This window comes from Trachypithecus francoisi, unplaced genomic scaffold (genome assembly GCF_009764315.1).
Source record: "Trachypithecus francoisi isolate TF-2019V2 unplaced genomic scaffold, Tfra_2.0 Lachesis_group16, whole genome shotgun sequence".
NCBI lineage: Eukaryota > Metazoa > Chordata > Mammalia > Primates > Cercopithecidae > Trachypithecus > Trachypithecus francoisi.
This window is the reverse complement of record NW_022681461.1, coordinates 22,651,434-22,664,637: the sequence shown is the minus strand read 5'-3', so window position 1 is coordinate 22,664,637 and position 13,204 is coordinate 22,651,434. Positions and strand designations below refer to the sequence as shown.

Sequence of the window (13,204 nt, the reverse complement as noted above, 5' to 3'; positions counted from 1 at the left end):
CAACACCAGGAAAACTACCTCCTTTCTTTGTGCAACTCTCTCATGTAGAGAAGCAAGATAAAGAATGAACAACAATGAGGTGATCATGGAAGCTACCATTTATTGAGATTTAATAAATGCCAAGGACTAAACCAAGTCAGTTAATACTGATTATTCTGAAACATCTCTGTAATTAGATAGGTAGCATTATGTTCCTCTGCTTACCAGACAGGGTTTCATTGGAAATAACGTACTCAAAAGATTTAGCCCAATAGCTTGAAAACACAGCAAGCACTCAAAATATATATACTACACATATACCTACTGTTCAATATACTATATATACACACTATATACATAGTATATATAGTATAAATAGTATAAATATATACTATATATACATAGTATATATAGTATAAATAGTATATGTACTATAAATACATATACTATATATATATACCTACTGTTCAAAAAAACCGTAGGTATATTTCATTTATATTACTAAAATGTTCAAAGTATGAAAAATGTAGAAATTAAAAGTACTCAGGGAAAGAAGGCCTAATAATTCCTCTTCTAGAAGGAACACTTCTAAGCTTTTGGCACATTTCTGTTTTGCTTAATACAAAGTTGCAGTGGCTCATGCCAGTAATGCCAGTATTTTGGGAGGCCAAGGTGGGAAGCCTATTTGAGGCCAGGTGTTCAAAACCAGCCTGGCCAATACAGCAAGACCCTCATCTCTACAAAAAAATGAAAAAACAGAATTAGCCAGGTGTGGTGGTGCATGCCCGTAGTCTCACCTACTAAGAAGGCTGAGCCTACGTAGGAGAACTGCTAGAGTCTAGAAAGTCAAGGGTGCAGTGAGCCATGATTGTGTTACTGCACTACAGGCTGGGTAGCAGTCCAAAATCCTGTCTCCAAAATAGAGAAGAAAAAAAAAAGGTAATCTAGCATCTTACTTTTTTTAAGCTGAATATTGACAAATTATAATTGTATATATTTGTGGGGTACAAAATGGATGTTCATCATTCCATCTTATGTAACCAACAGTTACTTAGCTACTTCCCAACTACTGGTCATTTAGACACTCACTTGTTTTTATGAAGAACATTTTGTATTCAAAATCTGTCTATAATTTAGGGGAAAAATTAGCATAAATTCTCGAAACCAGAATTACCAGGTGAAAAGGAAAACTTACTTTATTTTTGAGATGGAGTCTCACTCTGTCACCTAGGCTGGAGTACAGTGGCATAGCCTCAACTCACTGCAAGCTCTGCCTCCCAGCTTCAAGCGATTCTTCTGGTTCAGGCTCATAAGTAGATGGGGCTACAGGTGCACACCACCATGACCGGCTAATTTTTATATTTTTAGTAGAGATGGGGTTTCACCATGTTGGTCAGGCTGATCTCGAACTCCTGACCTGAAGTGATCGGCCAACCTCGGTCTCCCAAAGTGTTGGGATTACAGGCGTGAGCCCCCACACCTGGCCAGGAGTAAGTATTTTTAAGGTTCTTGATATAAAATGATGTGTAGAAAGCCTCCCATCAATTTACATTCCTAACAACAGAGTATGACATTAAAGGAACTAAACGGCCACAACAAGTTAGGCAAACAGCAGAGCTTTGACAGTTTACAATTCACCGTCAACAGATTGAACAGCCTTTCTTTCTAGTGTTTACTCTTGGGCACTGGATGCCCCACAACCTCCCTCTCACCACACCTCAAAACTCATACCCAAAGTGAACTTAGCACATGCCCCACAAAAACCTGCACTCCTTCCTTCATGGCTAATATTAACAAATGCACCCAAGTTAGAAATTAAAGAGTCATCAGCTGGGCATGGTGGCTCACACCTATAATCCCAGCACTTTGAGAGGCCGAGGTGGGCAGTTCACCTCAGGTCAGGAGTTCAAGATCGAGACCATCCTGGCTAACCCTGTCTCTACTAAAAATACAAAAAATTAGCCGGGCATAGTGGCATGCACCTGTAATCCCAGCTACTTGGGAAGCTAAGGCAGGAGAATGGCTTGAACCTGGGAGGCAGATGTTGCAGTGAGTTGAGATCGTGCCACTGCACTCCAGCCTGGGCAACAGAGCGAGACTCTGTCTCAAAAAAAAAAAAAAAAGTAATTAAGGAGTCATCCTAAATGTCTCTTCTCCTAGTCCCACAATCAATAAGCCCAGGATACCTTCCAATTCTACTTCCTAACTCCTCCCCTGCCCTTCCCACCCCACCTCTAATCAGATGAATTCTTCTAAAACACAAGTGTCATCTTGGTCATTATTCAGTATCTCTGTACTTCAGCATATGTAAAAAGCAATAAATGTTCAGTTACATTCCCACAGGTGCCACTTTTGGTTTTCCACAGAGATTACTTATTACCAAGTAGTATCAAGATTGCAAGGGTGAGTTGAGTTATAGATTGGTTAGAAGAGCTGTCAATTCTTGATACAGAAGTAACTACACAGAGCAGGATGAGATTCTTAAACCCCTGGTTACTTACTGGTGTGCAAAGCTGCCATAACATACAACCACCAGTGACTCTTAAAATAGGTGGGATCTTACTAAAGTTGAGAATATAGTCCAATCCTCACTATACCCTTATAACTGGAGCTAACTTCACTATCCTGCACATGCTTACCCTATCGGTATTGCTTTAAGGCAGGGGCCCACTGGCTACTTGGTTGCTTTGTAGTCTTATTGGTACACAGTCACACTATTTGATTACACAAAGCCTAAGGCTCCTTCCATTCAAGGGCAGAGTTGATGAGCTGTAACAAGAGACCACTGGCCTTCAGAGCTTAAAATATTTACTGCCTGGCCCTTTTAAGAAACTCGGTCAAACCTGCTTTGAAGGAATATTTTACAAAAATCAGACTCTCCTTGGTTCCGAACTAAGTCAGCATAAGGAGGCGACATCCTCTTGCTGATAAGAGGAGAAAGTAAACTTAATAGCCATTTTTCCTCAATGGTGGTATCTCTACCTCCAACTCTCTCTAGAAAGCTGGTGTCAGCAGTGACCTCAACTCTGATTTAGTCACCTGTCATCAGGGTGAGCCCATACCAGTTCTGAGCTAAACGCCATGGTCACAGGCCCATTCCTCTGCACTTAGTTGAACTACTCTAGGAAATCCAAATAGAAAAAAACATAACTTGTCAGAAATAAAGCCTGTCTTGATTCATTTTAAATCTTTATTAAATACCTAACATTAAATTTGTCTTACTAGTGTAACTCTGCATTAACGCACCGTAAAATTTTAGGTAACAGTTTTGGATTTTAGGTCAGATTCTACCACAACTGGATTGTGTAACCCTGAGCAAGTTGCTTACTGCTTTGTGTCTATCCACATCCTCACCTGCAAAAATCAGCTCCAAATCTCGATATTAAAAAATCTCATCCTGTTATTTCTAAAAGTAAGAAGTTTCTGAAAAGACTTTCAGCTTTTCAACTCTAGTATTGTCTATGTGCTGAGGTGCTTCATTCATAACACTGGGTTATAAAACTAACTTTTGCTATTCAATACAAATGAGCTATACCCATTTTTACCTTAATCAGAATGTCATCTAAGCAAAATCTGTAGGAATCACAAAATTGGAACCCATTAGAAAGTATTTATCAAAAGACATTCCTTGCTTTATGAGCTTTTATCTAAATCTCCTATGTATTAACTAAAAGACATGTAACAGTAAAATTGATCCCTGCAAAATCTGGACGTACAGTTGACCCTTGAACAATACTTGGATTGGGGCACCAACCCCCTGTGCAGTCGAAAACCCACATGTAACTTTGATTCACCAAAAACTTAACTACTAATAGCCTACTACTGACCACAAGCCTTACCAATAACATAAACAACTGACATATTTTGTATGTTAATATATTACGTATTATATTCTTACAATAAAGCTAAAGAAAATATTAAAGTCATAAGAAAGGAAAAATACATTTACACTACTGCACTGCATTTATCAATACTGTATATTTACATTATTTGACTACAAGATAAATCCTCTGTCTGAAATGGGGTTGGGGGCAACCTCTGCTGCAGACCTCTACAGTACATATCGAACAAATCAACTTTTTTTTAAATGTCTTGACTTTTCTCTGCTTCTTGGGAGCACTTCCAGCATCACCAGTGGCACTTCATATGGGACCCATGGTGTTATTTAAGGTTTATGGTATTGCATTAAGTTTGATGAAATGTGTTTACTGCTATAGGCAATTTACTGGACAGACAAAAGCAGAGTGATTTTTTCAAACAGATATTGGCAACATTTGAGCTCACTGCAAAAGCAACAGCAAGTGGCTACAAAATTATTACAGTAGTACTATATCTACTACAGATAATTTTATGCAACTATGATTTAATGCTACATCTTTGCTTGTTCACATTTATCTCAGTTGCAAATGCTCCATGTAAGATCTGTGTTTGTGTACGTTTTGATAAATTTTAACTTTTTATAATAGATTTGTGTATATTTTATGGTAGTAAATGATAAACTAATATCTACACATATGCATTCATGGCATAACTTTTTCTTAATTTTTTCAATATTTCTAGGCTATGCAAGTTTGCTAAGTTTCTCAAATTCTTGCAAATCTCAAAACAATTTTCCAATGTTTATTTGAAAAAATTTGTGTATAAATGGACCCGTGCAGTCAGATCCATATTGTTTAAGGGTCAACTGTACTTGCTAAATGTGTAGAACCGGATTGTCCATCACACTTTGATAATGGAAAAGCTTTTATTTGCACTGTCCAATACAACAGACTCTAGCCACATGTAGCTACTGAGCACCTGAAATGTGGGTAGTAAAACTGAGCAAATAAATTTTAAAGTTTATTAAATACTGATTAATTTTAGCTTAAATTTATCCAGATATGATTAGTGGCTACAAGCAGTTTAAGTCTAGAAGATCACAAAATATTAGAATGTAACAATACACTGTTTTCTGCTACATAAGTTTTCTGTACCCCTAGCCTTTAAGTGAGATTTTAAAAAGCATGTTTTTGATGTTATACTATTTTCAGTCCAAGTATTTGAAGTGTTTCAAGAGAGTATATACTAATAAAAACGATTTTTAAAAAAAATGAGATGTACTGAATCCAACATTACACCAGTAAAGAATTGAGTATAGGAAATAGTATCACAAACACTAGAATATTCACACAAGAACTCTTCTCTATATTGCCACAATTCTGTTCCTGATCAACCCCTACCCCAATAAAGTCCCATCCCATACTTACCCACAAACATCAGTTTTAAATTGGTCCTAACATATTAAAAGTAAGTACAACTACACATTTAGTTTAGTAAGTACAACTAAATGGGTCCACTATATTCCCAAGACATTTCCCAATATTCTTTCTAGATTTTTCAAGAGCAAAATGTACCAGACTTTTCTGTATCTCCCACTCTTAGCTATCTGATGTTGGCTGCCTTCCCTAACTGCATGGTTAGTTCAGTCACAATTCCTGCATCAAATTCAATTCTCTGATGGTCTGCCTTGCTCCCTCTGTTACTACTAAATCCAGAGAAATAAAATATCCAAACTACTGTTTTGGGCTCCGTAAAGTAATGCTGTCCCTGGTCCCTATTTCTGGGTTTAATCAGTAAATTATTTCATCAAGATCTTCGAAGTTCAAAAGTTCCTATCACATATACAATCAGATTCCAAATAACTTTAAGCTTTCATTAAGCAAGCTTCTAAATTCAGACTAGTAAACTCATTTAACTATCCGTCAAAAACTTGACAGACTATTTGGGAATGAGAAATGTATTTCTTTGCTACCATTTGTTTTGTTAAAAATAGAGCTTAAACAACATATGCCAAGCACTAGTGACATAAAAATAAATAAGACTCAGCCCCTGCCCTTGAGGAGGTCACAGCAAAGCAAGAGATTCATATAAACAAATATAATACATGAGATGAACAATATTTTAAAAGTTTGCATAAAGCACAGCAGGAACCCACTTATGAAAACAGGTTTACCTGCGTAGGAGGTCATGTCTGTCTGATTCCAATTGCAGACTCAGAACATAGTCACCGGTGGACTCATATCTCTTACGTGAATAAAAGTGTTATCTTCACCTGAAAATCCAGTTAAGTCCCTTTCAACTCTTGGAATTATAAGTTTGTGATTAAACTACTTTTACATCTATCTAGAAGAAGCATGGGAGTTAGGGAGCTGGTTTTATGAATGAGGAGCGCACTTAAAAAGGCCCTACCACAGTGCCTAGCACACCAGGGAGAATTAGATACATTTTTGCAGGAAAAAAGAACGTAAAGGCAGCTCTTATTGTGACTGCTCTCATTTCTCTCCTAATAATTAGCAAATTTTAGAATATAAGGACCACTTCCGCCCTTAATCACCCACCAGTTAGACACTGAGCAGCATCATTCAATCGCTCACACAAATGTGCAAGTGCGTTCACAGCGCCAAAGAAGGGGTGGGTGGAAATCTTAAACTGCTCTTACAAGCACTGGTAACAGTTTGGGAAAATACGTCCTACAGCATCCCACGCGTAGGTGAACTTGGGCTCTCCGTGTGTTCAGTTTGAAGGACATCGACCACACACACCAATTAGCCCAGCAGTGGACGATTCTACCACCATCGTCTTCTATCTGAAATTGTTACAGCGCTTCTCCGGTCACCCCCACCGGCCTGAAAGCCAAACCTTTAAGAGGACGGAGGCAGGAGAGCTAATCTGATCCTGAGGTCAGAAGACACGAGGCTGTGCAGCAGACGGCGCGGCGGACACGCGGGTGTGCAGGGCCGGGAGGGGCTGGGGTGGTGCGAGGTGACTCGGGGCCCGGAGGTCAGCTGCAGCAGCCGGGTCCCTACGCCTCGGAGGCGTGGCGGCGGGACGGCGAGCGCCCCCGTTCCGGCGGGTCCGCCGCCACCAGTGGGCGCCCCGACGGTCTGGGCCGGGGTCCGCCACGGGCTCCTTACCCGTAGTAGCGGAAGGCATTAATGATCTTCCAGAAGTGCTCACGCTCAAGCCTCTCCTCCTCCTCCTCGGTGCTGCGCGTGGCCGCCGCCGCCGCCGCCGCCGCCGCCGAAACCGCCGCGGCCGAGCCCCAACGCCCAGCGGAAAACTGCACTTCCACCTCCTCGCTCCCACCGCCGCCTCCCCCGCAGCCCTCGGGCAGCCGGGAGGTGGGCGGCGGAGGGCGCCGCCGTCGCTGCATCGCCGCCGCGGCCCTCGGCCTGGCTCGCTTGCGTCTCGCCGCGACCGACAGCGTGGTGGCGGCTGCTTGGCCTTCCTCTAGACGGCGCCCGCCGCGGACATGCCCCCAGCTCGCGGCGCGCTCCGCCCCCGCCACCCTCAGGCCTCCATCCGCGCTGGGCTCCGCCAGGTCTTCAGGGCTCCCAGAACCAACGCGCATGCGTGTTCCGCGGTACGCGGAGGGCCAGTGCGGTCTGCGCTCATTTGCTGCCGGGCTCCGGAGACAGCGCGCTGACGTCACGACCACGCTTCCAAGGACGGGGCCGAGGCCCTAGGGCGGTGGGCGGAGGAGGAGCTCGTAGGTGGGGTGGGGCTGGCGCCGCAGTTACCTGTGCGCGGCCGCGTGGGTGGGACTTAAGAGCCTGCGAGTGCCGGATTGCGGAGCGGGAAGCTGAACGCAGGCCCAGGCACTAGCAAAGAAGGGAAAGGCAAAAAGGAAAAGCTCGGCTTTGATGAATTTATTCGGATTTTTTTTTTTTTTTTTTTTTGAGACGGAGTCTCCCTCTGTCGCCCAGGCTGGAGTGCAGTGGCCGGATCTCAGCTCACTGCAAGCTCCGCCTCCCGGGTTTACGCCATTATCCTGCCTCAGCCTCCCGAGTAGCTGGGACTACAGGCGCCCGCCACCACGCCCGGCTAGTTTTTTTTTGTATTTTTTTTAGTAGAGACGGGGTTTCACTGTGTTAGCCAGGATGGTCTCGATCTCCTGACCTCGTGATCCGCCCGTCTCAGCCTCCCAAAGTGCTGGGATTACAGGCTTGAGCCACCGCGCCCGGCCCGGAATTTTTATTTCAGAAAGTCTAGAAGGAACGTCTTGTCTCCATCCTAATTTAAGTTTTAATTCGCTTCCTAAATAAATTCCTATTTTTAATTACTTAAGGGGGTGGGGAGTGAGCGCCATCTTTTCACTCTTTTCTTTCTTTTTTTTTTTCCCGAGGCTAGCGTGCAGTGAGTGGTGCCATCTCGGCTCACTGCAACCTCTCTGTTCAAGCGATTCCTGCCTCAGCCTCCCGAGTGGTTGGGATTACAGGCGCGCGCCACCACACCCGGCTAATTTTTGTATTTTTAGTAAAGATGGAGTTTCACCATGTTGGCCAGGCTGGTCTGGAACTCCTGGCCTCAGGTGATCCACCCCCCCTTGGCCTCCCAAATCGCTGGGATTACAGACGTGAGCCATCGCACCCTTCCCATCTTTCCAGTCTTTAGGGGCTTGCGGCAGTCCTAATTCCTCCCTTACTGAGGATGGCCGCAGATGAGGAAAATGTGAGGACATTCTATCCAGCAGCTGGTCTTGGGAAGATGATGACACCTACCAGTATCTAAGGGTGGCTCTTAGGAAATAACTAAGTTATTCTTAAGAAATAAGTTATTCTATTCAATTTAATCCACCACCTGGCAAATGAGTCTTACAAAATAATGATAAAAGGGAAAGAGTGCTTTATTCAAAGGGTTAAATATGCCCAGTGACCACAAAGTCTGTTAAAAAGTTACAGTCATATTGAAAGTGAAGTGGCTTCATATTTTCATAATTTAAATTAATAGTTGAAATAAAAGTAATGCTCAAAATGACTTATATTAACATTTTTATATAAAAGTTTTCTAAAATGTGAGTCTGTTAATAGTAATGTGGTAATACATGTTTCAAAATTCAAAAAGAAAGTGCAAAGGATTACAAATAGAAATTGGAGACAATCTCGCTCTGTTGCCCAGGCTGGAGTGCAGTGGCACCATCTCAGCTCACTGCAACCTCCCTGACTTCCAGGCTCAAGCGATTCTCCTGCCTCAGCATCCCGAGTAGCTGGTATTACAGGAATGCGCCACCACACCTGGCTAATTTTTTACTGGTCCGGCGCGGTGGCTCACGCCTGTAATCCCAGCACTTTGGGAGGCCGAGGCGGGCGGATCACGAGGTCAGGAGATCGAGACCATCCTGGCTAACACAGTGAAACCCCTGTCTCTACTAAAAAATACAAAAAATTAGACGGGTGTGATGGCGGACGCCTGTAGTCCCAGCTACTCAAGAGACTGAGGCAGGAGAATGGCCTGAACCCGGGAGGCAGAGCTTGCAGTGAGCCGAGATCGCGCCACTGCACTCCAGCCTGGGCGACAGAGCGAGACTCCATCTCAAAAAAAAAAACTAAAGTAAAGATGGGGTTTCACCATGTTGCCCAGGCTGCTCTCCCTGAACTCAGGCAATCCACCTGCCTGGGCTTTCCAAAGTGCTGGGATTACAGGCATGAGCCACCACGCTCGGCCAAATGTGAATAATTGCTTTACCCTGTCCCTAGCCAACAATGTTCCTCTCCAGACACAATATACCAATTCCTTGTCCATTCTTCCAGATTTTCTATCTAAAGTCTATTTTTCCAAACACTAATTGTTTGGAAGTTATGTACAAACCCTCATAGTAGTAACTGTTTCTAATACTGTTCTCATATACACATGCACACAAGTTATACATGTTGTAATTCGTTACATGTATTGATATAGGTCTGAATGACCTAATTGATAAAGGCTGGAATGTCATGGATAAAGATAATCAGCTCCATACTTTGCAGTATCCTCGATGGTAGAATAAACATTTTCAAATTAATGTCATGTGCAGAGGCTTGCTTGACTCTGTTTCCTAACTTGTTAGGTCTTAGAGTCTGTGTCATGAAGGTGCTCAACTTTAAACTCAATTGTGATCTTACAGGTGATGAAACCAGGGAATCAGAGATATTAAGTGATCTTCATACACCGCCCCCATGTCTCATACCTATATTTTATCAGTATTTGTTTAGGACTGTGACTGTACTTTTTAAATATTATGCTAGCTAACATTCGTTGATTTAATATTTTTCAAATTGTTTTCCCAGTTTATCACCTTACTTGTCCCTTAGCTCTGTGAACTAGATATCATTATTTTCTTGCTATAAGAAATGAAGAAATCGACTCAAAGAAATTAATTTTCCTGCCCAGGAACACATAGATAGCAGAGCTGAAGTTAACTCACTCATTCATTTATTCTTTTTCCTTTTTTTCAACAAATGTATTGATTGCCTTCTATATTTCTTTGCCCTGAGCTGAAGGCAGCAGAAGCTGGAAGAATGGGCCTCTCATTCTCACTTCGCCACCTAGTAACTCCATGACCTGTATGAAACATTATGTAAAGCCTTAATTGCAATGTTTGTTATATTCTTTTTCTTTTCTTTCTTTTTTTTGTTTATTTGTTTGTGGGGGGTGGAGAGGACAGAGTCTGGCTCTGTCACCCAGGCTGGAGGGCAGTGATATGATCATGGCTTACTGAAGCCTCGATCTCCTGGCCTCAAATGATTCCCCCACCTCAGCCTTTCGAGTAGCTGGGACAACAGGCATGCGTCACTACTCCTGGCTAATGTTTTTTTAAATTGTTAATAGAGGTGAGGTTTCATGATTTTGCCCAGGCTGGTCTGGAACTCCTGAGCTCAAGCAATATTTCTGCCTTGACCTCCAAAGTACTAGGATTACAGGTATGGGCCACCAAGCCCGCCAATTGTAAAATTTATAAAATAGACATATTACCCTTTTTACAGGGTCATTGGGAGGAATAAATGAGATAAAGACTGAAAAATGCCTGGTATATAGGCTCAATAAATGTTAGTTACCTTCCCTGCTCTCAGTTGTCTTTAGAATAAAGTTTTAGCCTTGTTTTAAAACACTTTTCTTAGGACTTCCTTGACCTAAGTTCTTTGTAGTGAGTTTCTTCCATTAATATCTTCCCAAACCATAGAGTGATTTGAGCTGCAAGATTTGGAATGTTTTTATCAGGAGGAGACTAATTAATCTCCAGGAATTAATAAGTAAAAAGCATCATTATACTTTTGTTAGTTATTCTGAAGAACTGTTGGCTAAGCACTTAAACTGCTTACATGCATTTGTACACTGCTGCTAGGAACGTAACATGGTGCAGCCATTCTGGAAAAGAGAGCGAAGCAGGTTTGCTGTGCATTGGTTACCAGCTGAGTCTGGTGAGACAGAACACCCATGTGTACAAGTTACATGAAGTGAATTTATTATTTACAGCTAGGCAACAAGGGACAACAGAAGCATAGGATTCATTGTGGGCCAGTCTCCCAAGACTCAGGAAAGCTGCCCCAGGAGGATGGAGTCCCATTTGTGTGTACCCCATTTGTACCACAGCTGAGTGACCCTGGAAAGCAGACCATCTTGGGTTTTACATTCTGGAGGCAACATGACATGCTGGACTAAAATGATGAAGGACATCCTGTTTCTAGGAGGGACTGGAACAGAGCCTGGGATGTTTCAGCCAGTCCCTCATCTCAGAATATTGCATTCCTAGCACATTCTTCAGTTATTCTTGAGAGCTATTAATACAAGTGAGAAACTGGGGAGAATTCGATCAGTCCAAGTCTGCTGGAAACGGTCATGCAAAGAGTATAGTGATTTTTTTTGCAAAACTGAACGTACACTTACCATACAACCCAGCAATTGCACTCTTAGAGATTTATCTCAGAGAAATGAAGACATGTACCCACAAAAACCTGTACATAAAAGTTCATAGCAGCTTTATTTGTAAAAGCCAGAAATTGTAAATAGCCCAAGTGTCCTTCAGCAGATGAATGGTTAAACAAACTAACATATCCGTACCATGGAATACTACTCAGCAATAAAAAGTAATGAACTCTTGATGTATGTAATAACTTGGAAAAATCTCAAAGGGATGATGCTGAATGGGGAATAAAAAAGCAGTCTCAAAGGGTTACATACTGTATGATTGCATTTATTTTATTTTATTTTTATTTTTTTAGATATAGAGTCTCACTCTTTCACCCAGGCTGGAATGCAGTGGTATGACAGTGGCCCAGTGCAGTCTTGAGCTCGTGGCTCAAGCGATGTTCCTGCCTCAGCCTCTGTGAGTAGCTGGGACTACGGATGTGTACCACCACACCTGGCTGATTTTTTTTCCTTTGTGAGATGGAGCCTTGCTTGGTTGCCCAGGCTTGTTTTGAACTCCTGGCTTCAAGTAATATGATTACATTTATATAGCATTTTCAAAATGACAAAATTATAGAGATGAAAAACATGATTAGTCACTGGGGATTGGGGGTGGTGGGGAGTAAGGGCAGTGTCTGTGTTTATGAAAGGGTAGCTCAAAGGAAACTTGTAGTAGAACTATCCTGTATCTTGGCTATAGCAGTGGTCACACGAATCTATATACGAGATACAATTGCATAAAAATGAAGGCGTTTCTCTCAGCCCACTTTGGCTCAGGAGACCACCCCACAAAATATAAAATAAAATTTTTAAATTAATATACACAACAACTCACACACAAATGAACACCACACACAAATTCATCCATCTGGTGAATTTAAATAAGGTCCATCAATTATATCAATGTTAACTCACTAAACTCCATGCTCTATTGTCTGAACCAGGAAGACTCAACTTGTTTTCCCAGTCATACCAACAAAGTTACTCCATCATTATTTTCAAGGATGGTTCATAATCAATAAATGTTTGTAAGTAAGGGTTTTGAAATGTGCAAGTCTACTCATCTATTAATCCTAAGTATATATACATATTTTTAAACATTAACGTTTAGCAGCTACTAAATATATTTTTATTAGCCTCACATTTCCCGGTTAAATGCCTCATTGAAAGTTTGTAATATGTATTATGTTGGTTTTAGCTGACCTTTTAACTGCCTTGCCTTGTAGACTGTATGTCTGAGGGCAGGAGGCATATCTGTTTTGTTCATGCTTGTATCTCCAGCATCTAGCAAAGTGAGATTTTTCTATAACCACTTTTTGAAATGAATAAATGAATTTACAAGTGCCAGACACTGCACTAAACCCTGTAATGTATCATTGCATATAACTTAATACAGTAGTATCATCTTTTTTGGGTTTTTTTGTTCGTTTTTTTGTTTTTAAACCGGGACTTGTTGTGTTGCCCAGGTTGGAATAGCTGGGAGCCCCCGACACACACTTTTTAAAAAACCAATGAGCACACT

At 41.8% G+C, this 13,204-nt stretch overlaps 1 protein-coding gene across 3 annotated transcripts in view; it reads right to left on the bottom strand.

The window, feature by feature from the left end:
- Window positions 1-7,402, bottom strand: part of CARNMT1 (carnosine N-methyltransferase 1) — a 47,744-nt gene extending 40,342 nt beyond the window's left edge. Inside the window, exon 1 of one of the 3 annotated variants that reach the window (XM_033237085.1) lies at window positions 6,933-7,402. In XM_033237085.1, the coding sequence (XP_033092976.1) occupies window positions 6,933-7,369 (437 nt within the window). In that variant the 5' untranslated portion in view covers window positions 7,370-7,402. Of the gene's footprint in view, window positions 1-5,971; window positions 6,066-6,356; window positions 6,912-6,932 lie in introns of those variants that run through there. The other 2 variants (XM_033237086.1, XM_033237087.1) reach the window with 2 other exon arrangements.
- Between the last annotated feature and the right edge of the window lie 5,802 nt (window positions 7,403-13,204).